The 26,673-nt window shown below is 38.7% G+C and overlaps 1 protein-coding gene across 1 annotated transcript in view; it reads right to left on the reverse strand.

The window, feature by feature from the left end:
• The window catches only part of MYBPC1 (myosin binding protein C, slow type), a 72,712-nt gene extending 51,708 nt beyond the window's left edge, over nt 1-21,004 (reverse strand). The window contains exons 1-9 of the mRNA XM_029955433.1: nt 20,859-21,004; nt 16,335-16,528; nt 13,151-13,192; nt 11,941-11,999; nt 4,735-4,846; nt 4,160-4,195; nt 2,457-2,567; nt 578-726; nt 139-256 (exon numbers count right to left, since the gene is read on the reverse strand). Of these exons, the coding sequence (XP_029811293.1) occupies nt 139-256; nt 578-726; nt 2,457-2,567; nt 4,160-4,195; nt 4,735-4,846; nt 11,941-11,999; nt 13,151-13,192; nt 16,335-16,528; nt 20,859-21,004 (967 nt within the window). The remainder of the gene's footprint in view (nt 1-138; nt 257-577; nt 727-2,456; nt 2,568-4,159; nt 4,196-4,734; nt 4,847-11,940; nt 12,000-13,150; nt 13,193-16,334; nt 16,529-20,858) is intronic.
• Nucleotides 21,005-26,673: the final 5,669 nt, after the last annotated feature.

Genomic DNA, 26,673 nt, shown 5'->3' on the forward strand with positions numbered 1-26,673 from the left:
TACCACAATCAGAAACACACACAGTTTGAAAGAAAACTTTATTTTCAAAATCTCATAGTATAAATGACCTTCTTCTCCTCTATCCCCTCATATCCCATGGGGGGAAAAACATCTCTCCAGACAAGAAGACTCTCTTACCGTGTACTTCAAGATCGAACGTGCAGCTGTCAAACTTATCCTTATAGGTGACCTCGCATCTGTAGTTTCCTGCATAGTTCTCTTTGGCCTTGATGATCTGCATCTCAAATGTGTACATCTGCAACGAAAAGTATCCAGCACATTTCAGCCCAACCTTGCCAATAGAAAGAAGCTATCACATTTCAGTTATTTTTGAAATTCCTCAGGAATGGATCAACGTTTTTCTATCTGGGGGCTCCAGCACAGTACTCTCAACATAGGAGGGGGTCAGTGTGCTCCCCAACTTTGGGCACAGCAGGGCAACCAGGCTTGAGTATCAGCACTAGGAATGGTAACTCTAGAGAATTTTCTGGGACTGAATTCTCTCAAAGCTGAACCTGAAAATGACACAGAAGGAATGACCCAGTCGAACCCCTGTGCCAGGAGATGAGGGCCATACCCGAGTTTGCCTTTCGAAGGTTTCCTTCAGCTGGAGGTGTTTCCCAGCTTTGCTGGCCAGGTCCATCCATTTCCCTTTGAACCATTTGATGGTGGGTTTTCTAAGAAGGTCTTCAGCCTTGACTTTGGCTATAAAGGTAATATTCTCACCTAGAAAAAGCAGAAGCGATTCAGACTCTGGCTTAAAAAGTGCCATTAGTTTTGCTCTCAACTACAAGGAGTTACACAGGATTGCACTACAGACACTGTGATGTGCCTGGTGCTCTGATTTTTATGCACGCCCTAGGAGTTCTTAGGACACTCCAGCCTGCTCTGCTTTTGAAGTTTATGAGGCAGAAAAGCAGCAATGGTTTAATCACTGGAAATTTTGTTTGACTTTATCATGTATATATGAAATAAAAATGAAAAGCCTCACAAATGTATGGATTTTCCCCATCCTTTTTATTAGGCAAGATGACAGGAAGTCCAGATTTACATGACTAAATATGACTAAATAAAATTGATCTTTTTGAGATAAAACTGCTTATCCATTTATATTGATTGTTTGAGCCCTAAGGGCACAAAAAATCTAGCCTACCATCCAGCCAAGCACTTTGATGTTTTCTAGAAACACAGGGAAGCAAATATTTCCATACACATGCAACGTGCTTCTATATTCTAGACCTGAAAGAAGTAATTTTAGAATATAATCAGTGTGCTGATTTGTTCTGATCACAATATATTCCTCATAAAAACTTATTTTGTGGAAATTCCTGGACCCCCAGGTATTCTTTAACTTACCACCCAGTTTAATTCCTTCATGGCACTTGGCTTTTGTGATCATCTTTCTGTTTAGTTTCTAGCTATCTATTCCTCCCATTAAGACTGTAAGTTCTGGGGCACCTAGGTGGCTCAGTCAGTTAGGAATCTGACTCTTGATTTTGGCTTAGGTAATGACCTCACGGTTTGTGAGATGGAGCCCTATGTTGGGCTCTGTGCTGAGAGCGCTGAGCCTGCTTGGGACTCTCTCTCTCTCTCTCTCTGTCTCTCTCTGTCTCTCTCTCTCAGAATAAATAAACTTTAAGAAAGGATTATAAGTTCTGAATTCTCACATCTTATACTCAGTATTCAGCACAGTGTCTAAAACAGGAGGTGTGTAATCAATATTTTTGGAATGAATATCCCCAAAGTTGAACCCTCTGTCCACTAGTTTCTGCTGAGATACATACATTATCATATGGTGTGTGTGTAGATCTGTAAACATCCTATGGAATAAGTGTGTTGCAATTGACAGCAAAACATGGAATTTTAAGATATGCCAGGTGCTGTTCAAAGCACCTCACACGTAGTATCCCCATTTTACAGATGAGGAAAGTGATTTGAACCCAACTTGGCTCCAGAGTCCAGGAACTCAACAACTATGTGCTAAAGGTTACTAAAATTATAGCTGTCACTCTCCTTTTCAGGTTACAAAAAGCAGGATTTAGTACATAAATACAATAGAATAGTATTCAGCCATAAAAACAAATGAAGTACTGACTCATGCTACAGCTTGGATGGACCTTGAAAACATTATGCTACTGGAAAGAAGCCAGCCACAAAAGGTCACATATTGTGTGATTCCATCTACAACAAATATCCAGAATAGGGAAATCCATAGAGACAAAGCAGATTAGTGGTTTCCAGGGGCTAGAGGAGGAAGAAGGGGCGGTAACTGCTTAGTGGGGTATACAGTTTCTGTTTGGGGTGATGAAAATGTTTGAAGACTAGATAGAGATGGTGGTTGCACATCACTGAGTATACTAAATAGCTACTGGTTGTTCACTTTACAATGGTAAATTTTATGCAATGTGAATTTCACCTCCATTTCAAAAAAAAGTGATTTAATGCTTGGCACTCACCAACTTTCACTGATCCTGTTTGAGGCTTCTCCACGAAGAGGGTGGATAGCTGAGAATTGGCATTCTGCTTGTCTTGTTCCTCCCCAGCAGGTGATTCGCCAAGAGACCATTCTAATGAGAAGAAAGGAGGGAAAGCGTCATTTCAGGGCCAGGTCCTTCTCAGGCAGACTTACCTGGGGTTGTAGTTCTTGTCAACGCTGAAGCTTTTCTGTGTCCAATACACCTGGATAAATACAACATCATTCTTTCCATCCATCTCCCCTGAAGCCATCAGTAGAGAGTCACAGATCCCCATTCTTAGAAGGGATGCCTCTTCCATGACGGGATAAAGAACATTTTCTAATTCCTAGAAATAGTAAAGCTTTTCAGGTAGGTTGTTACTCTGTGTTTGTTGGCAGCCAGAGTTTCCCCATCCTGTCTGTCCTCTAACAGATAAATAATGGTGGGACGTATATTAAAACAGAACTGTGTCAAAATAGGTGAATGTAATGTGCCAGGTCTATACAACAGAGCTGGAAAGACTAAAGGGATAAATCAGTTTGCTGGTCAACTGGGAAGGGTCAGACAGCCACACCTAGCCTGATATGTCTAGATTCCTTGCTTTTATATGATTAGATGATTCCACTGGAGTTGCATAAATGAGGGGATAGTTTGACAATTAAGTAACGGGTCATGACATGCAGGCAGAAGTTTCAAGAATACTAGGTGCATCCTGCAAAAGGTGAAAACAGAAAAAGAAAAATCTCGTTGAGGCTTTCCCATGAAGCGAGAGAAGCTGAAAGTGAATTTTATTTTCGTCTTGTAGGTTGCACTTCTAGGGCTTAGCTGGTATTAATCAGCAGTCAGCTCCAACAAGGAGGGCAGGAGAGAGAACTGTCGACATTCCTTCCTTCTGTCTCCAAGAGCTAAACACAGAGAAGTTCAGTTTCAGCCACTTAGTAACTGGGAAAAAAAATGCATGGGTTGCCAACTCTCTGTTAATGTTTCTTGAAAAGAAGGAAATGTACATTTAGTTATTTTAGTTTTCAGGTACCAATCATGCGATCCTTCGAGATCATTTTCACAATGAAGTTATACAGTGTAGTTACATGATTATGTCTGTGTGTGTATGTGTGTGTGTGTGTGTGTGTGAATGGCTGTGATATTCATGGTAAGAATGAATTGGAACAAGAGAGCAGGGATTTGTATTGTTTTGTCCTATACCCACAAGTGCCTGCAAAAGTGCCTGACCCATACAAGGCCCACAGTAGGACTGTAATGAGCTCTTAACACGAATTTGTCAAATGAATGAATGACCTCAGAAAATTGTAGTGACTGCTGACAAGATGCCTTTGGAGGTTTTTACAATGCAATACGGTTCTAGAGAAATGTGAATTATTCTCGAACTTTAACATATCCCCAATATGGAGATTTTCCGTTTCTTAATCTCTTTGTATTTGCTAAATGTTAAAAAAATGAGAGCTATAATAAAACAAAGAAATCTGTGAAATATGTGGCTCAATTCCTGTATTTGTGTGTGTGTCATGCAAAATTAATCATTTCTCAATACATTAGTTTTCTTGTAAGAAGATTTGTAATAAGAGATTGCTTTTTTAAAAGGCTACAAACGGAATAAAAGATTAGAATCAAAACAGCTTCAAGAAAGATCATTAGTGACAATATTAGGATGGGGTCGAAACGCCTTGCTGCAGGCGATTGCTCACCTGAATCTTTTCTTTCCAGGGCCCGACTACCCACACCTGAAAGGAAAGTGTGATTCGGATGACACATGGGCACGGAGTGAAAATGGAGAGCTGAGTCCAACCTTCCTGGATTCCCCTAAACCCTGTGTCTCCTCAGGCTGGGGAGAAAGAACTAGAAGTCGGCTTGGGGGAAAAGAATGGAAGTTGGCTTGTTTGGAGAATTAGTAGAGCTTCAAGTATGAAAGAATCTATAAAAAGTCTATCATTTAAGAAACAGTAATAAAATAATTTAAATATCTAAAGAACGGGACAAGGGCATATAGCTGGAAATGGAAAAAAAAACATTTTTGTCCTTAAAATTCATACCTAAGAAATTCATGCCCAAAATTTATTAATCTTATTTATTTCACAAAAAAGTTTTCTTTTATTAAAAAAAATCACTATTAAAGCCCAAATTTTCCCGGCTGGTGTTAGGGGCAAAAGCTGGTGTCCCCTCTCTGAGCACTGTCTCATCAAAATTCTCTGCCTTTTCTTTTTCTTTACTGTCGATTAACAATAAACTACAAAGTGGGGTAAGGAGTCGGAATCATCCTAACCTGGAGGCACGGCACTAGGTGTGAAGGCTTCATCTTCATCTGAAACAACAAATAGGAAGAAAAAGTCAAGAAGAAAAGGACTTTGTCCTGAATTTCCTGCAAACAGAGAAAGCTGAAAAAAAAAATGAGAGAAAGCACAAAAAACACGGTGAATTGTTGAGTAAGCCTTAGAAGACTCAGTACCTGAAAGATTCAACTCAGTATTATAGACCAAAGAGAAAAATAAATAAATAAAAGGGTGAGAGAATAGAGAAATCCAATGAAAGAGTAGATTGAGAAATGAATGGACTCTGCAAACATTTCATGTGATTGTAGGTTAGGAAAAAAATTAATGCTAAAAAACAAACCTTGACAAAATCAACAACAGAGGTGTTTTCAAGTTCTTGTTTTGTAACTAAAGTTGATGTCAGACATAATTTGTATACGACAGTCATTTGAACATAGGAATAAAAAAGCATATATGAAAGATAATTTGTTCTCTCCTGATCCCCAAAACCTTGTGATTAACTCCCTTTTTATATTTAAGAGACAAAAGACAATACTAACTTACATTAACTAAGATAAATCAATTTGTAATACTTACTAAGTTTACCAATATTTATTTTAGGAACTTTATGAGCATTTTCCCATGATTGCATTGGTATTGGCCAATGCTATATAGTTTTTAAAAAAATCTATGCATGCACATTGGTAAAATTCAAAATATGCCTGATAATATTTATGTGCAGAGGCTCTGAATATTCTCCTTTTCTAAACAGTCTGAATGTCAAAGTGTCTTTATAACTAGATGTTTAAATAGGCATTTGGTGTTATCTGAAACTCTGCCCATCCTTTCTCAAAGCGTAAAAACTAACGTTATTGTAAACAACAATAACCTTTGCCCTTAAAACACTAGAATAATTGTGAATTTCAAAACACAAACTTATATGACTATATACAATAGGATACAGAATATACATGTACATGGCTGTTAATTTTAAAGTGCTTTAAAAACTCCTGACAGGGGCGCCTGGGTGGCTCAGTCGGTTACACCTCCGACTTCTGCTCAGGTCAGATCTCACGTTCGTGGGTTCGAGCCCAGCGTCAGGTTCTGTGCTGACAGCTAGCTCAGAGCCTGGAGCCTGCTTCCAGTTATGTGTTTCCTTCTCTCTCTGCCCCTCCCCAACTCATGCTGTCTCTCTCTGTATCAAAAATAAATAAAACAATAAAATTTTTTAAATGAATAAAATAAAAGCCAGATAGTATTTTTTAAAATAAATAAATAAATAATAAAAATTTCTGACAAAAGATAAAATACATTTTATATAACATATCATAATTATAATTGTAATATGTGAAATTATATAATTATACATAATACAGTCTATTAGAATATTTATCATAAAGATTATTCACTAGCCTGAAATTTCTCTTCTAAAAGTGCCAACCAGGAATATATTTATTACTTTTTAACAAAATAACTAATGTAATGTGTAGAGAAGCTTAAATGTCATATCATCAAAATCCAAGAAGGAATTCACTGAACACTCTGGAATTTGGGATTCTTCAGAGGAAACTTTCTGGGGTCAAAGAAGCTTGGAAAATACTAGGGTAAATAAAGTTAAATGTATTTTATTGGATTGTATGGGTGTACGCTTACTGAGGGGTACTGCAGACTTCTGTATGCTAATGGGCATTGGCACTGAGGGGTGGAGACAAAAATGATACAGCAGTTAGCCTTTCCCAAATTTAGTTCACTTTTAAATCCTTTTCTTCTGGAACATCTATTAACATTTCACAAAATCGTGCGTTTGGGGAAGTATAGATATTTTCTGAGCTATTTCAGAAGACTGTTAGATAATCACAGTGTTACATAACAAAAAAAAATACCTTGAGATTTTTCTGTATTATTTTTCATGCATTTAATTCATTCAGTGTTCAGTATTTTATTCTTGTAACCTATTCAAAGGCTTTTATTTCCTGAAATATGTAAAGAATCTTGATTTAAAGTCCTGTCAAAATTCTTGAAAATGAAGTTTTAAAACTCAACCAAATCCTAGAAAGGAGCTTCTTTAACTAGAAACTAGAGGCTGGAACCATTTTGAGTTGAATCAACAACTCATTTTATACAGGTTTTGTAGTTGCTAGTTTGCTTTGTGCACTGTGTGTAGTGAATTGTTTAGAATGCAAAATGATTGAGAAAACAGTATTTACATACTTTCATAAAATGAAAATGAAAAGAGAATCCATCTGTTAAGCAGAAATTTGATGGGTGAGTGGTGTCAAAGTCTACTAAATGTTAAAACTATTTGGAAGGACATTCACAATTATTTTAAACTAGTAAGGCATCACATGTTAAAGCAGTGCATCAAAATATCATGGAATGATATTCTGGATGATCCCACATTGCTTCCAAATAGCAATTGCTTCTCACTTGGTGCTTCATTGTACATAACTTTTCAACGATACTGAAATTCTAGAGAATATAATTGACAGGGGGCAAATTTTATGATTTCCTCCTTTCAAAAGTAGGTTTGGTCCTGGCATCCCATTAGATTGAGGAATGTAGTTAAGATGCTGGATCCTGATCTTAAATTCTTAAAAAGTTAACGGCTTGAATTTGGTTGAATTGGATGAGAATGAAAGGTCTAATTTTCTTATTAATTATGGAAAAACAGGTTCTACTGTTAGAAGGGAAACAGAATACCCGACTGTCCTGGGTTGGGCCTAGTCAGCAACACATACATGAAAGTCAAGGCACCGTACAAACAGCATTTTCAAACAAAACAAAAAATGCAATACATAAGTCATAGTTTCTTATTTTCTATTTAAAAGTCGCTACAATGATGACGAAAAACATCTGTTTTGTGGTCTTTAGAATACAGTATATCTGAAGACCACAGAACGGAACAGCAGACTCTCTCCCCTAGCTCACGGAAGGGAGATTCACCAAAGCAGAATTTTACTTGTTCTTAGGTCATGGGAAAATAGCATTTTTTGTAAGACCATAAAAATGGTTCTTTAAATAACTGAAGTTCCCAGAGAAGAGGGCCTGGTAGAGAAAAAAAAATGTGTCTCACATTACAAGCCTGGGATTTTAGGGGGGCACACATGAAATCTGGAATGCAGGGAGAGAACTCCGGAGATAATAGAATATATAGATTCTTATGACTATACACATTCTCTTTGGCATAAAATAACTTCTAGCTATGGTTGGTTTAAATTGTCTTTTTAAATTAATTTTTTAAGTCATACAAACTTAGGACAATTGATAAGAGTTTTAAAAAGACTGAAAAGCACATGAAATTAAAATATATGTTGACTCTCAACAAACTTAACTACTGGTATAATACCTTGTTTGATTGTGACCAAGTTCTGAATTCCTCAACCATAAGTAATCAGTTGTGGAAACATTGGCTCATGTGACCAAATTAACAACAGTAGCAACAAAAAACATGTATGAAAGGAAATAGCATCAACAGCTGACACAAATTCATCATATTTGGAGGCATTTGATTAATCATATTTTCTTTAAAAAAATTTTTTTTAACATTTATTTAGTTTTGAGAGAGAGACAGAGCATGAGCTGGGAAGAGGCAGAAAGAGAGGGAGACACAGAATTTGAAGCAAGTGCCAGACTCTGAGCTCTCACACAGAGCCCAACTTGCCATGAGATCATGACCTGAGCTGAAGTTAATGCTTGACCAACTGAGCCACCCAGGTGCCCGCCATCATATTTTCTTAATGAAAAGGCACATACCTTCATATCTTGATACTTCTTACTTTTTCAATGTTTATTTATTTATTTTTGAGAGAAAGAGAAAGAGTGAGTGGGAGAGGAGCAGAAAGAGAGGGAGAGAGAAAATCACAAGCAGGCTCCACACTCAGAGCAGAGCCTGACATGGGGCTCGAGATCAGGATCTGAGCAGAATGAAGAAGTGGACACTAAACCAACTGAGCCACCCAGGTGTCCCTTATACCTTGATACCTCTAAAGTCTGGATTCATCCTACAGTAAATACATATATTTATTGAGTTTTTTTCCTTCTCCAGTTTATTAAATCAAGGTTGCATCTTATAATGGCTGTGTCTTAGGATTGAAATATATGGTGATACTAGTTATTTTTCTTTTTATTAGTTCTTTTTTTGAAAGCTTACTTATTTATTTTGAGAAGGGGGTGGGGCAGAGAGAGAGAGAGAAAGGGAGAGAAAATCCCAAGCAGTCTCCATGCTGTCAGCACAGAGCCCAACTTGGGGCTCGAACTCATGAACTGGGAGATCATGACCTGAGCTGATATCAAGAGACCAACGCTTAACCAACAGAGTCCCCAGGTACCCCAGTGATATTAGTTTTTAAAAGATCGTTACAAAGAAGCAATGTAATTAGAAAGCATAGAGAAAGTACATTGGATGGTTGGTTGTCTGATAGCTGAAGGGAAAATGGCACACAAAAAATTCCAGCATGTGAATTAAAAACAATGGAACAATGTTATTGCAGAAAAAGAATCTAAATGCAGACAAAAAATTGTAATCATTCTTAGAATTAAAGAAAAGAATCACATCCTTTAAGAGAAAACTTGCTAGAACTTTCACTGATTCACTTCCTCATTTGCCAGCCACACTCATGCCAAATGAAAGTCTCTTCATCTCAAGTTATGTGAGAACTTTAATATGCACAAGGTTCATTTATGGTGGTTTATAGGGTAATACTAAATTTAATGCTTGGAAAAAAGAAATTAAGTCTTTATTCACTTGCAGTGATTACCAAGAGCAAATATTTTTCTGGAAGAAAAATAAAAAGAGGCAGTTAATGTCCCATTAGGCTTACCAAAATATATCAAGATGCAAAAATTAAAGAAAAATTGTTTTTAAATGCCAGAACTTTGGCATTGAAGTGAATACTGGTTTTCAGACTAGTCTCTGATTCTAATGCTCTGGCACATCTGGAATTATTCCCAAGACTAGCTTCGAACTTCCTGTAGGACCAGTAGTTAAGGTTGAGAAGAGACCCAAACTCATTACCCTGTATTCATGTGTACAAGGTTGACTCACCAAAAGAAATATGATCCCACTTGATCACCCACATTATTCTCTACACATGGCCCTCTGTGACCATTGTCTGCTTCCAAAACTGAAAGTCACTGTCCTCTGCTGATGGTCACTCTCTCCTCCAAAGCTCCCTAAAGTCCTCCAGGAGGACAGGACCCAGCAGCTAGACCCGTGCCTGGCACAGAGCCGACAGTGAAAACTTACTGAATAAACGGACATTGGAATAAAAGACAGATCTTTGGCCCCACTGAGCATGTAGAAAAGAACCTATCCCTAGTATTCCATTGATTTGTCATCTGTATTATTCTGAAAGAATTCTAAGCCAGAGCAGCATTATTTTTATAAGGACATTGCTTCCCAGTATGATCACTCTAAAATGGATTTGTACATCTAATTTCTGGTATTGCTCTTTGGTTATACACATCTCTATATCATCACCTTTATTGTTTCAATTCCAGGACAAAATTGTCAGTATTAGGGAACAGGGTAGCTGGGTGAACAATTCCAGAGGCTAGCAAGCAAATAAACAAACAAACATTAAAACCTCTTTCTGGGAATTTCCCAGACTGAGACCCTTAGTAAATGTGAAAGAGTTGGAAAATCTAACCACAAATAGTATTATAAGGTTGATACAGGAATGAAACAACATTCTGCAGCTATAAAAATTTTTTCAGAACATTTCCAGGTTGTAGCAGAAAGATCTAGGCATCCTGCGAAAAATATTAAGTTTATATTGCCGTGCAAACTTTCTTAGTAGTGACAGCCTTAGAGCCTCTAATTGAATATACTTCAACTAATTATATAGAAGACTAAGTGCTGAGAATGTACTCATATCCAGGAGTGGCCATTCTCAATGGTTTTAAGTGAGTTGACCTCACAGTAAAAATCATCCATCTCTTCTGAGGATACACAGCACCAATGTCTCATCCTGAATCTCACTGACTCAAGAGTGTGTGGGGGATGCTTATACTCCTGCCCAGCAAACATGGGAAGTGGAAATAAAAATTTATCCAGAGTACCACTGTCTATATGACCAACAGCTCAGCTTTCCTGGAAATTCAATTGTTCATTCATTCTACAAGTATTTATTAGAGAATTGTCGCATGCAGCTCTCTGCCAAACACTGGAAGAAATGAGCTAAGGGGACCAAAGAGGTGTTAGGACTTGGTGCCTGACTGTAAAAAAAAACTTACAACCTTTTAAGAGAAGGAGTGAACCATTAATAGGTGATTAAGTTGAGAAAAGAATGATTTAATGCCAGAAGCAATAGGTCCAAGAGAAATCAGGAGGAGGAAGGGCAGATGAAAGAGAGCTAAGACAGTCCAGGAAAGCTGCATAGAGGAGTGAAACCTGAACTGATGGGTTAAGAAACAATGAGATGGACCGAGGGCTAAGGAAGGGGGAAGGGCAGGTAGGGATATTCTAGTCAATGCTGGAGAAAAGGTCTGTTATATCTGTTTATGCTTATGCAAGTCTTTTTTCTCAATTAGGGAAATACATAAAGCAGCGATTACTGTGTCTACCTTTTGCATAAGCATTTTCTTCGAAATTTCCCTGTTCTTGATGAAAGTAAGTAATAGTTGAAGAGGACTATGTATTAGAAAATAACTTCCATCTACCTACCTTCTTTATTTAGGGATGTCATTTTCTATCCTAAACTGATTTGCTTCCTAATCATGGAGAGCAAATAGAAATGTGGCCATTTATGCGGCTGGGAGTGTGACTACATGTGGCCATGCCTTGCTTAATTCTGCAAATGTCAGAAAAAGTGCTGCTAATTTCAGGATTCCCTAGTCATCTGGTCTAGATCTTTCATCATACTGAGTTCTGCATATAGAAGAGTTTTTGTTGATTGGTTGACTGGCTGATTGGTTGATTTTGACTTACAGAAGGGCATTTTCTCCTTTAAGCATACAAATATAATATGATGACTTTTCACATTAAGGCTTTGTTTAAACATTGACAGCTTGCCCTCTGGGATAATATCATCTACTTTGTTGGTTGAGGCTTACAGCCTGGTCCAAGCACCTTTCTAAATTTGGAAACAGAGGAGTATGCCACTGGTCTTATAGAGAATAATGTTGCAATAGCTTCAGCCAGGATGTCTAAACATCCTTAAACCCATCTCATGGAAAGAGTTCTAGAAGTTTGCACTGTCTGCATTCCATAAGCAAATAACCTTCAGACTGTAGCCCACATGGCCAGGATTACTATTCATGTTACTATCCATGGAAGCCACTGAAGGTCAAGGACAAAGAGGGCGTACTAACATTATGTGTTCATTTATGAGATTGTAAGTTCAAGTTAATGGAAGAAAAGAGGTCCAATGTTCTGAAAGAAAAAAATATATTTTACTAATGTATGGGAGACATTAATACCATAGGAATTAGGTAATGAAATATGACATAGTAAGAACAAAGAAATACTTAGCCTGCTTTTGAGTAGAGTCCAAAAGAGAGACAGAGAGAAAGAAACGTCTGATTGCAATCAGGAAATAATTGGTTATTCCAAAATTTAAACTGTGTTATTCAGTCCACAAATAAAAGATGTACTTTTAAAAATGATGATACAAACAGATAAGCAGACTTCTCTGATCTATCTCTGTGAAAACTTTCTTTGGTAGAAGGGTAATGCTCTTTAGCTTAGGACAGTTAGTCAGTAATGACAATGACACCCTCCACGGAGAGACGAAGGAATGAATATTTCACAGACCCGCAGTAGTACATGATAAAGACTATTGATTTTCTGAGACTGGACTATCTCCATATAAGGTAAAAATAGATTAATATTACAATAACAAACGAGTTTCCAATTCAATACGAAGCAACATAATGTTTGCGTAGGTGGTACTGTTAATATATTTAAGTCATCATATAAACCTATGCAAAATATACAATGCAATAAAATAAGATGCTAGCCTTAATATTATGAATGAAACCTGGAACCGTTCATCAATAATGGCTGAAAAACATTCCATTTTAAACATTTTTTAATGTTTAAACATGTTTTTAAACATTTTTTAACATTCCATTTTAAAAAATGGATATCCAGATAACTTTCCAAACTGCATAATCCCAAGAAGACCAAACACCTCTTTTCTTTCACATGCACATGGTAACTTGGAAACTACCAATTGATTTGCTAGCATCTAAATAAATGCTTGTGATATTTTTATCATTGTTGTTTTTCTTTTAGAAATGTGTATCATGAAGACTGATCAAAGCTCTCTTCATCATGCTGACCATGCAGATAAGAGGCAAGAACTCTAAGCCACACTGATGGAAGGTAACGCAGTGACGTTCTGTGGGGCCACCATGGCAACCATTACTGATTTCTTTATGCTTCTAGTTTTGTTGAATCCAGCCTCACTTTCCCTCCTTCCAACTCACCTTTTGTTGGTGTAGTTCCCGCCTCCTTCTCTTTATTTGGTTCTGTGTAGAAAGTACAAGTACATTTTTAAAAGTGCCTTAAAGAAAGCATTTAATTGTGTGATGAGGAATGGGGTGGAGGGTGGGAAAGAAGAAGTTAATGACAACAGAACAGATTATAAATGACACTACATATCCATTTATTATGCAATAGATGAGTTATGAATTTCAGAATTTATAATGTAGAATCACAGTTAACTTAATAAATGCAATCTGATCACTTTATACATAGTGACATGCAGTACAAATTTTGTTAAAATATACTGAACTACACTGGGACTATGTTAAACATGCTGGTGGAGAAGTGAGTATAAAATGTATGTCACTTCATTTTAGACCCCAAAAGGGACTGACTTTTTAAGGAAGTTTGACCCATGTAATGATTATAATTGCTCGGACTTCGATTATAATAATAAACCAGGGTATAAAATCTGTAACTGTACAATAGTTTCAAAGAAAATACTTTGGTGCACATAGTAATTTTCTAGGTTGAGTAGAGTGCCAATAAAGACAACATGAGAGCAGTAACATCCAATTTCGTCAGCTGAGGCAGACATTCTAGCTTGCTTCCCTCTGTCCAGAATCATATTAACTTAGATATTTGCAAATAGTGTCTGACTTGTGATGTATGTGAGAAAAGAATTATTTTAAGCATGGATTTTTTTTGGATAGATAAAATAGAGGTCTGAATCCTAGTTAACTAATAACTATTTTAAAACAGTTTGAGAGGAGACTTGCTTTAGCAACAGGAGGTCAGTATTGTATGATGAGTATGAAATATGCCTATGCCATAAAAAGGAGAATTTTAAAGCAACCCAGTGATGGCAACACATCTGAAGAACAGAAGGGAGAAGTTATGTCTGCAATGGCCTGTAGGTTCTCAGTGTACTCAATAGTGGCAAAAATAAATTTGTATGTACAAGAAGAAAACATACCAAAGAAGAAGAAGATCCTGAGAAGAATGTCACACAGCTATACTGGCTAAAAGAACACTAAATTGAGATGTCCCTGTTTGAACTCACATGGCACTGAGCCTGGTTCATCCATTTTGACACATGGCAATATTCTTCTACACTGGTTAAGGGTTTTGGGTGTGTGAATCTTGTATTCTTAGCTGGACAAAGTGGCTCCTGTGGACAGCCAGATTTCTTAAAATGCCTTCCTGAAAATGCTCTCCAGATGGAAGAGCTTCATAATTCCCTTATAAATTTCCATGCAAAAAGATCAACTGATGCCTCTTCAGTTTCTGCTTTCACCTAAACTGGATGTGTCTACAGTGACCTTTCGCCCCTTGACTTCACACCATATTGTCAATTCAAGAAACCTGCATTAAATCACTTATTGCCTTGTGAGATTCTCCTAGTATTTCCTCGTGTTTTGATACAGTGGTTGTATTACATTCGGTGGTTCTTCAGACTGTATTTTATTTTCTACTTGGTTGTAAGCAAACTGAATTGAAGGAAATATTTTCTACTTAGGGATCCAGTATTGTTCTTTTCCTTAGGTCTATGTGAACATAAAAGCAGGCTTCACCTGTTGTGTGAAGTATTAATGCCCATTGTCACTGGGCATCACCTCTAACTAACTGCCAAGAGGTTCACTGGAACTTTCTTTTTTTAAATGTTTATTTACTTTTGAGAGAGAGAGAGAGAGAGACCGAGTGTGAGCGGGGGAGGAGTAGAGAGAGAGGGAGACACAGAATCTGAAGCAGGCTCCAGGCCCTGAGTTGTCAGCCCAGAGCCCAAGATGGGGCTTGAATTCATGAACCACAAGGTCATGACCTGAGCTGAAGTCGGACACTTAACCAGCTGAGCCACCCAGGTGCCCCTCACTGGAACTCTTTATTTCTGTTTTTGTTGTTGTTGTTGTTGTCGTCACCAGGGAGAACAACAGGGTACTAAGAAGTGGAGGAGTTGAGCCTCAGAGGCCACCAAACTGTCCTGGGAACTGTTTCTCGAGGAGCTTCATGATGATGTAGTTCACATGAAAGATGTGGGCTTTGTTTGGCTTTAGCTATATGTGAAAAAGTGCTGCAAATCCTTCATTCTCTTGGAGACCCAGGTTCCACAACGCTAAAGCCTGGGTGTGACAACAACTTTGGCATAACTTAAAGGGTCTCCACAGGTGTATGATGTGCCATCAAAATCAGATTAATGTGAGAGGACTATACAAACACAATGTATTATTATCATCATTATCATTATCATTATTATTATGAACCTGTTATAACTATGGCCATCCAACTTCCTCGTAGGAGTTAGGTAAAAACTCACAGTTTCAATGGAGGCCAGATCATGCTGGGATGGATGGACGTTCTGTATTTGCAGCCCAAACATGTGGAGCAGTGTTTTTACTCACCTGTGGGTGGGGGTGGGGCTGGGGCTGGGGCCGGTACTTCATTTTCTAGAAATGAAAAGAATAACAGAAGTGTTAGTCTCACTTCTCACAGAGAAGAGCTACTTTCCACAGCCCCAGGCTGTGCTCAACTCCAGGCAACCAATCACCTGCATCGACAAAAGGGATGGAGCAGGAAAACATCAACCTGTGACTAAGACACTCTGCCTTTTTATATATGGTGTGAGGTAAGGATCTAAATGGTATTCCATAGATTTCCAGGATGTGGCATGGTATACTGATGGATAGAGAACAAGTAAAATGGGGATCCAGAGTGTGCTTGCCTTATTAGTTACCCACTCTGGTAGCAGGCAGAGCATTTAATGACACTGAGCCTGTTTTTCTTTTCTGGAAAAGTGGAAATGACACCTGTCCTATATGCATAGGCTGCAAAGAGGATGAAATGAGACACAGTGAATGGCATGCATGTCCCTTAGGGTCTAAAGAAAGCCCATCCTGTAGAGCCTAAGGTGAGGATGGTGCTCAGAAATGAAAGCTTGCTTTTCCCAGAGAGCAAGGACACTGTAGCATCTCTGACATCAGCCTGCCCTCATGAGACATACTTTCTGAATGATGATGAGACCAAAGTCCTCTGACTTTGCAGTTTCCTTTTATCGCAAGGCAAACCACTATTCATTGTGAAACAGAATCAACCTCACTTCTTGTCATTCCTGGAAGTGCATATATCTGGGGTAGATTTCTACTGACACTTATCCAAAGTTTTGAGACCTTTGGTTTCGGGGTTTTTTACCTGGCTTTGGATATCCAGAATTATAGACCAGTCTGGCAGTGAATTCTGTTAAAGAAACTTCTGTTAAAGAATATACTATGTCCAAGGGGCTAAAGGCATAATCTATGACCAAAGGGTGTGGAATTTCCCCTGTTAAATCTCCAGGGATTCTGTGAACTGGGAATTTGTGACATGTGTGTGAATCAGCTTCTCCTCTTCAAGGGCAGGAAGAGGCAGTTAATGAGGGTGACCTCTTTTAAACTTTTCTGCTTGATGAATAAATATCAAAGAAAAGTTTCTATATTATAAGCACATGTGGGATCCCAGGAGTTTTGTCTTTGTCCAGATTTATAATTTTCAACTTATTTTCCCCACAAGTGCCTCTTTCCAGGCAAAGAGGACAATAGCTCACAACAAACAGTTTGGTCCAAGGTCACTTGACAGGCTCCATTGGTAGAGCACATGACTCTTGATTGTGGGGTTATGAGTTGGAGTCCCAGTTTGAGTGTAGACATTATTTAAATTAAAGTTTTTTTTAAAGCAACAGCAAAACAAAACAAAAAATCCAGTTTGGTCCAACGGTCATCCCTATGTGCAGTCTAGGCAGGCTGGAATGAGTGTAGAAATAATGGACTGCACCTCAACAGAAATCAGAAAGGAGAAACAAGGTAGGATGCAGTGTTGTCTTCTTCCATCACTAATTTTTTTGTGTTGGGTATAAACTCCAATTAAAAAAATAACTATTTTCATTCTGATGACCATAAGTAAGTATATTATTATTTACTAAAGAGGGAGAAAAATATAAAACCAAAAGAGAAAAAACATATGCCCTTATGGCAAAAGGTAACATGGCAGGATATAATGTAGTATGAAGATATTGTATGACATCAAAAGAAATGCTTTAACTTCTTCACCACATCATGGAAAGGCCCTCTGGTGCCAGAAGTCAAAACCCTCAGAAAAAGCATTTTATTTTCAGAGATGTGAATGCAGAAATGGAAGTCTAATGTTGATTTCTTGGCTTTGGATGAGTTGTTGCAGCACACGGATATCAGAATACTGAGAGCAAGAACCCAACTTCTTTGGCACACTATCTTTGGGACAGGGTCATTGTCACCCAATGCCCGAGAACCTCTTCCTGGCTCTCCCTGCAGACAAATTTCTCTGACCTCCAGTCTCTTTTCCCCACAGCTGCAGGGATTACTTAATGACACAACTGTGTTTCATTCTGTTGTTCTCTCTAGAGGGTCTCTGTTATCTCTTTGGTGAAGTCTACACTACACTCTTCAGGTTCACATTGAAAGCCATTGCTAGCAGGCACTTCCTCCCTCCCTCCTCTTGGTGCAGCCGGTGACCACTCTGTTCTGGAGCTGGCTTCTCTTTTTAACTTCTGGCCTTTCTTCCATGGAGAAGAGTGATAGTCTTCTCCCCGAGAGACCTTCTGTTTATTCTCTGCATGTGATTTTATCAGATGGACCTTAGTTCAGATCCTGAAATAGTTGTGTAATCTGGGGCAATTCCTTAATCTCTGTCAATCTTGGTGTCCTCGCCTGTGAAATAACAATAATAAGGTAGTAATCTATGCAAAGTGTAAGCACAGTTTCTGCATGTAGATAGAGTTCTATAATTTACAATTATAACTACCACCAATTATTTTGTCAATCTTTTTCTACCTTGACATTTCTCTCAAGATTCCCAGAGATAAGTATTCTCTTCTGCTCCCTTCCCTTATTCTCTTTGCATTTTGGACCACATGATAATATATAATCCTTATTCACTAATTATTTTTAAATTATTTTCCACTTACGTCAGTATATATGTGTCTCTTTTCCCTTGCAACTGAACAAGGACAGGGATTTTTCATTCCTTTTCCATCCCTGGGACCTCATTTTATTGTTGGAAATATATTAAGTGCATATGCATAGTGAATTGACAAAAAGGATTGGAAGGGCCTCTTTGGTTATCACACTGACCATGCTTTCTCAGCAGCTATGTAAACAAAGGCCCATTGTTGTAAGGGAAACTGTGGTTACTCAAAATCCTGATTTGGAAGTAAGGCCAAGGGTAAATTCTAATCAAATAAATAAAAGAGAATTATCTTGGACATTGAAACTGCAATGTTCTGCATGTGAATTGTCCATTTCCGTTGTGTCTTTGGCCCCAGTGTTCTTTGTAAAAACTCCAAGATCAAAACAAAACAAGAATTTAAAAGGTTTAATTCAACTTCCAACAAATCCACAGAATTTCAGTCATTAACAGCCAACTGTATAATACTACAGAACTATAGAAATATTATAGAATATTAATGCTGATATTTTTAGGATGTTTGCAGGAAATGGAAGTAGGAAAATGCATGCCTGTCTGGCATGGAGGCAGAGCCAGAACTTTTCCTTCTTAAAATCATAGAAACCCTGTTACTTTATAGCCATTGGAGGAATAAATAAATAACAACCACTTACAGGCACCAACTACACGAAGAACATAGTGTATATTAATTCTTATAATCTTTACAACTCTATTAAATCAGTACTTTTTAAAAATATTTTTAAGTTTATTTATTTATTTTGAGAGAGGAGAAGGGCAGAGAAAGAGGGAGAAAGAGAATCCCAAGCAGTCTCTGCACTGTCAGTGTGGAGTTCAACATGAAGTTCAAATGCATGAACTGTGAGACCATCAGTGAAACCAAGAGTCAGATGCTTAACCAACTAGCCACCCAGGCACCCCTGAAATCAGTACCTTAATTATCCCCATTTTGCAGGTGGCACCTGAGGAAAGTTCCCATAGCCCATGAAGGATGGAGGCAAGCTCTGCCCCAGGTCTGTCTGACTCAGAACCTGGGCTCCCCTACATGGGGTTGCACTTTCCTTCTCAGCTGCTCAGACATGTGGAGGCAGAAGTGGATTGATGGGCTTTTCAGAAACATTATTACATTTTTCCTAGTGAATTGGTTGGCCTTATCGTCATGGCCACATAACCTCATATGGATGTTGCCCTCTCTGCAGGAGTGGAATATGCCTCAATTTCTTCATCTATACAATGGAAATAGTAGCATAACCTATCTTAAGACTTTTGGCAGAAAAGGATGAATTCCTGCAAGAGTAAATATCACATATACAATCTATCTTTTTTGTGGTTATCATCATTATTGTCATAATTTTACTCTGACATAACTGTGAGAATGACACTCATGCCTTTCTGCACATGCCACTTGCTAGGGATTTGCCTTATTTCTATGTTTGTGGCTGCATCATGTCAGAACATGTTTGGAATTGGGGTGGAGGCTGAGGAAGCATCTGGAAACTGAGCAGAAGCAGTGGGGACCACATTCTCCTACTGTAAAATGGTAATAATAATTGATTTTGATGAAAATTACATACATTATAGAGTGTGTTCAATGTAGATAAATTGACTCATCAGTCAATCAGTCTCAGTAGTACAGAAAGGATGAAAAGATGAACCCTCCATAGTTTTCAAAGCCTTTGAAACAAAGAATTCCCACTGTCCTAAACCTGCAGAAATGGAGAACTGGGTGTGGTAAAGGCTAAGCAGCAAGGGAATTGGACTGAAACATGATTGCAGGTGAGTCTCAGGACCCTCTCTTACTCCAAGTCATATTTTGTCACTGCCAGTTTCTGCCATGCCCAGCTTTGCCCATGCCTCTAAAAGCCATTTGCATGTTCTCCAGATTCATTATCTGCCTTTATAACAATGATTCATTCACAACAATTTCCACAGTACTCACTGAATGAATTTGGACTGTAGGAAGAAGGGCCTACGCAACCAGAACTCACTGAGCATAAATCCATCATAAATCTCACAAGAGTGGATATTTCTAAGAGAGGCAAAGATGAGGTGCCAGTGTTTAAGAAGCTCACAGGTAAAGAAACTTCCCTTTTCTGTCAAGTTAGTCACCAAATTAGGTGGCTTTGCTCTCTCAGAACATTCAAGACTCACCATCTCTACAGTCCCTCTGGTGCTTCTGAAATTGCTGTGTGGATATGAATCACCTAGGGATTTGGTCAAGTGCAGATTCTGATTCTGGGGGTCGGCGGCAGGGTTCAAGTTTCTGCATTTCTTTTTTTATAAATTTTTTAAATATTTATTCATTATTGAGAGACCGAAAGAGACAGAGCATGAGCATGGGAGAGGCAGAGAGAGGGAGAGACATAGAATCTGAAGCAGCTTCCCCGATGCGGGTCTCGAACTCACGGACTGTAAGATCATAACCTAAGATGAAGTCTGATGCTTAACTGATGAGCCACCAAGGAGCCCCAAGTTTCTGCATTTCTAGCTCCCAGCTGATACTGATGCTGCCGGTCCACAACCCACACTTTGAGTAAGAAGGCTCAGACCATGTCTTAAATATCACCTAATCCTGTCCCATTTCACATGTGATTGTGACTGGTAAGGGGTTACCATACATGGGGACTTTTCCTTTCTCTTTGATCACAAGCTTCTTGAGGACAAGGCCTGTCTCCTCCTCCTTTTCAAATTCTGCACAGCAGGTGCTCTATAAATATAGTTGACTGGCAGGCTATTCAGTACCGCACAAAAGCCCCTTCTCCTAGCTGCCAAGAAATCAAGAACTGTCCGCTGGCACTCCAAGGGCAACTTTCTTCATCTGCGTTACCCACAGGGAACACTATGTCTCCCATTGGTGACCCTTCTGCTGGCTGAATGCTGTGAGGCATTCACCCGACCCCATCGTTTCTTAACAGGGGCAGGAGGCTAGAGTTTTGGCTCTCAGTGCCGGTACAACCTGGTCTAAGGAATTCCCCCTCTCAAAATCTGGGCTGCATTTTTTAGCACATAACCCTCAATCAGCCATGCCAGCTCCACAGTCAATTAGCTTAGCCTGCTCTGTCAGGAGGCACTTGGTCTTGGGAAGCTGTCCAAATCTTTAGATTTAGAGCAAAAGGTTATTTATTAAAGTGAGGCCCTGCTCTACTTCTGCTCATTCAAAAACCAAAATACAAATTTTGCAAGACTTTGCTGTCAGGTGAATAAAGTAGGAATTTTGTCCCTCTCTTTCATCCTCCCCCAATATTTTGATTGGGAAACATATAGACAGGATGGAGTAAAAGATATACAAAGGATGTAATTTTTTTTTAATAAAAGGAAGAAACTTGGAAACCCAGAAAGTAATATGTCCAAGTATATATTTCAATGTTTATTCACCTTTGAAGGAGCAAGAGAGAGAGCATAAGCCAGGGAAGGGCCGAGGGAGACAGAATCTGAAGCAGGCTCCAAGCTCTGAGCTATCAGCATAGAGCCTGATGTGGGGCTGGAACTCACAAGCCATGAGATCATGACCAAGGCTGAAGTTGGGGGCTTAACCAACTGAGCCACCCAAGAACCCCAAAATATTTTTGTGCACAACATAAAAATTAACTAGATTCTGAACCAGCAACTAATGTTACCTTGTTCTTCCTTAGGCAAGGACGGCTGCTCTTTGATCCTTTCTAGCTCACAGATATAGACTTACCCTCCCTCTGCAACACTGAAGCTCTTTCAAAGGGCTTGATCTATTTATGGTGGATTTTTCCTATGACCACCTACTGTAAGAAGCACAGGTATGCCACCAATGGCACGCCTGCACAGTGAGTGCCCGGGCATTCTAATTGACGGGCACTGGTGGCAGCTGCTAAACACAGCCCATATGCGGCCTCTGGGCTCCACTGAAAGACCAGGAACCCAGGAGCTCCATAAATGGTCTGCTTTCTCCAATGCAATCCACTCCTGTTTTCCACAATCATGGGTTCCACGGTTAGTAAATTAAAGGGGGGAAGACACAACTCAGGTCTTAGGAGGCATTAACTGACCTGCCTCTCTCTGTGTATGTGTCTCTACACCAAAATGATATAAACATCCCAGCTCTCTCTTTCCCATGGGCTCACTGGCTCAAATAATACATTGTTTGGCTAACTTGAAAATATTTTATGGACTCTCAGGTGCAATTTAATTTAGCCTTTTGATAGTATGGAGAACACAATTACATCATGTGAATATGTTGCAAAGGCATAGAAAGGATAGGAAGAACGTATAATAACAGTTGTTATGTTACCCTTTAAAAAATTTTTTTTAAACATTTACTTATTTTTTGAGAGACCGAGCATGATCAGGGTAGGGGCAGAGAGAGAGGGAGACACAGAATCAAAGCAGGCTCCAGGCTCTGAGCTGTCAGCACAGAGCCCAACACGGGGCTCGAACTCACGAGCTGTGAGATCATGACCTGAGCTGAAGTTGGCAGCTTAACCCACTGAGCCACCCAGGCACCTCTGTTATGTTATCCTTGAGTGGTAGAATTATAGGTCTTATTTTGTGGCTTTCTTTTTGTCACTTTTTTGGGTAAAATAATTGTGCTAAACCCATCCTTTGGTCATTTGCTGTGCAGGAGAAAATTGTTATGTTGTTCCTCATTAGTATTTATTCTCGAAGTCACATTCTCGGTTTGAAATAAAACATGTGAATGCTTAATATATTGTAAGCATCATGGTGAGTGAGGCTTTATCTGGCCAACTGCTGTTTTGTCATCTTTGGTAGTGTAGCAAACTATCCTTCTTCTTAGGTTAAATACATAAGTACTGTCAGGTGTATCCCCTGCTGATAGTGGGGTCCGGCCCCATGGGTGTATTGCAGCCTAGCCCTCATACGCCCAGCACAATGGAAACTGCTTTAATATAAAATATTATTTCGTGGAGGTGTTCATAATGTTTAGAGAAGTTTTGATTATATGAATTATAAGTGTCACCAAAAATATCAGCAAACACAATGACAATGCTTTTGTACTGGCATCAGAATCTAGATTTTAGATTTTAGACTTAATGTTTGTTTAATTTAATGTTTTTACAGTTAGATGCTTAACTTGTCCTCTATTCTGTTCATGATAGGCTGTGGGTGTGGGTCTCTTAAACTTTGGGAACTAGACATTTTTTAGAGGCAATTCTTTATTGATTTATAATAATGGCTCTTAAAGTACGATCTGGGATCCTCGAGAGCTCCTGAAGCCTTTTTGGGGAGTCCACAAGGTCACAAGTATTTTCATAGTAATGCTAAGACATTATTTACTTTTTTCACTCATATTTTATCACAAATATGCAAAGGACATATAATATATGATGACATCAACTCTCTGATAGCTAATAGAACATATGCTGTGTATTTTTATGTTTTAAAATTTTATCAGTTTTAATTTCTAACACAGTGTATATTGATAGACATGTGTGTAGAATTTTTAGTTTCTCAATAACTATTAAGTGCCAATGTATCTGAGACCAAAAAGTTTGAGAAATGTTTAGAATTTATGATAAATCTTTTTTAAAAAATATTTTGTGCATGTACACTTAAAAAAATAAACTCATGTCATATGCCTCGTTTAGAAAAAATCTGTGGCCTTGATGAATAAAATGAATGAAGCAGTCAAAATAAAAACTGTAAATTGATTTGGTGGGCTTAAATAGAACTTATTTTCCTATATGTACAATAATAGAGACAAAAAGGCAATATTGTCTAGTGCCACCTCCTTTATTCAGAATTCAGCTATCTAGCAACCTCACTTATCCAGATAACAACTGCTGATCAGTCCATTTAAAAGGGTCTCCAAAGAACAAAATGGATCTGTTTCAAGCTCCTCAAGCCCTGGCCACTTAGAGCCTTATTTACAAGACAGCCCACCCAAGTCCTCAGAAAGCCTAGGAACTGGGGCTAGGGTTAGGCAGGCTGGGGGCTGGACTTAAGGAGGTACTCACCCACAAGTGCCTACTCTACACTTGCATGACTTCTGAGAGTGAGTGCCTCCTTAAACAAGATGCCTTAGGTGCCTTGTGGACATTCTACAGTCTGACCCCACTCAGGGGGATTGAAGACCACATCTGGGGTCCACAGAAAAGAGAGGGGTACAGCTTCACATACTGACTCACAAGAGGAATAAAAGAAGACAGTGGACTTCTAGCAAGAGATGAAACAGGAGAGCTATGGAAAATTAGACACAAATTCATGATGCAATTATATGAGACCATTTAATACAAAAGCATCTCAGAATATCACTTGGCACAATAACTGACATCTATAACTTAAGACAAAGTTATTTCCACTATACTCTTTTTATTTTATATATATGTATATATTTATATATAAAATGCATATATATGTGTGTATGTACTTATATATATGTAAAGTTTATTTATTTTTGAGAGAGATAGAGAGAGTGAGGGCAGGGGAGGGGCAGAGAGAGAGGGAGAATTTCAAGAAGGCCCCAGTTGTCAGCAGAGAGCCTGACGTGGGGCTCGAACTCATGAACCATGAGATCATGACCTAGCTGAAATCAAGAGATGGACAGTTAATTGACTGAACCACTGAGGCGCCCTTGTACTTTGTTTTTAAAAGCAAGGAATAGGGGCACCTGGATGTTTCAGTCAGTTAAGCATTTGACTCTTGATTTTGGCTCAGGTCATGGTCTCACATTTCTGTGAGACTGAGCGCCTCTGTGCTGAGAGCACAGAGCCTGCTTGCGATTCTCTCTCTCCCTCTCCCTCTACCCTGTGCCCGCATGCATGTTCACACACTCTCTCTTTCAAAATAAATAAACATTTAAAAAAAAGCAAGGAGTAATATATTACATTTTAGGCATGTTTCTATCTAAATTGGTTGAAATAATAAAGTTTGAGAACAAAATAAACTCTGAGATTCCAAGGAGACCAGCAATTCAGAATGCGTCAGCCAACTAAATCCATAATCATTTACTGTGGCTAAATATTGCCAAAGACTGTATTCTAAGGTTCTGAATACATGAAGTCTACTTGGGCATCAAGTATGCAAATTTTCAATGACTCATTTTCATCTTGGAATTTCCCTGAACCCACAGGATTTTTTCCCTCTTCTTGTCAAATTTTTATTTTTTTGTAAGATTTTATTTTTAAGTAATCTCTACACCCAACATGGGGCTCAAACCCACAACCCTGAAATCAAGAGTTGCAGCCTTATGACTGAGCCAGCCAGGAATCCCCCCCTAGTCAAATTATTCTTATGTCTTTCTAATTATTCATGTTTCAACTTTGGAATGTCATTCCACACAGGAAGAGGATCAAAATATGGCTCGTATTGCACAACAACACATAGCTTCTCCCTGTTAACAGGGGGCTGGATGAAAATGAGGTCTTTTGCTAAGATCTGATAACGTGTCTCTTTAGCATGATTCTTACCGTGTTGGAAGTAAAAGTCAAATGGGGGTTGGAGTGGCATAGAAGGGGCAGAGGTGGTGTGGGAAAATCTTTACTCAAACTGAAAAAGTTTAAAAATGTAGCACAGGTCACAAGGAAATTTTTGCACAAGTGATTCAAATTGTTAACAACTTCCCCTTTTAGTCTCTTATTCTGCCTCTCCGGAGGGTCTGTTCCTGGGCAGACCATCACCACAATCCCTCCACTCTTAATGCGGTTGTATGGTCATCAGAAAAATCCCTTAAAGGCCTTGCCCCAACACATCGCTGGGCCTCCCATTGGGTGACTTTTTAAAAATAGAGGAAGGACAGGCCTGATGCCAGGTGGGGTCATAAAAATAAAATTCCACAGCAGTAAACACAGTGGCACGCAATCAATCACAGCCATAGTGGTCATGGAGAGTTCTTTATGTGGCTATCTCAGAAATACGCAGACCTGAGGAGGACCCCACCTGCTGAACGCACCCCTGTGGGGAGAGAAATCTTAATGTTCACAAACCCAAGCCTTCCGACCATTTGTGGCGGATATAGTTACATGTTCAACTGCACAGGGTGACTCTTTCATCTACCTGGGAAAGGCCAGGCTCCCACAACGGAACAGTGGATAAACACCGGGGTATCTTCTTCTGTTTAACAACTGGAGACCCCTAACTGGACATGACATATTTCAGTGGGAACACAACAGAGGTTCTGGAGTACAGACCTTGTATTTGATCTGGGTTTCTGGGGGTGAAAACTAAGATGATTCACCAGAAGTTAAAAAAAGAAATTCTTATGATGGTGGCAGTCATGGTTATGATAATAAGAGCAACTTCTTTGGAATAGATTATAAATATTAACAATAGTTATTAAATAAATATTAAGGAGAGGAGCAGTGCCTGTTACGTACCTTACACTGGTTGTTACATGTTGGTGGAAATGCTCTCAAAGATTAGGTTAAGGGTAAGGCATTTAAAACCTTATGCCAGATTCTGAGTTTGCTGTTTTAGAAGGAAAATAAGTTTTTATGCAGTAAGTCTTATTCTGAGCTTTTTACTTAATTTACCTTATTTCCTTCATGCAAAGACCTAATGGGTCAAGTACTACTATTATTCACATTTCACAGAGGAGGAAACTGAGGCATCTGAAGTATAATTAACTCAA

Source organism: Suricata suricatta, chromosome 10, assembly GCF_006229205.1.
Source record: "Suricata suricatta isolate VVHF042 chromosome 10, meerkat_22Aug2017_6uvM2_HiC, whole genome shotgun sequence".
Classification (NCBI taxonomy): domain Eukaryota; kingdom Metazoa; phylum Chordata; class Mammalia; order Carnivora; family Herpestidae; genus Suricata; species Suricata suricatta.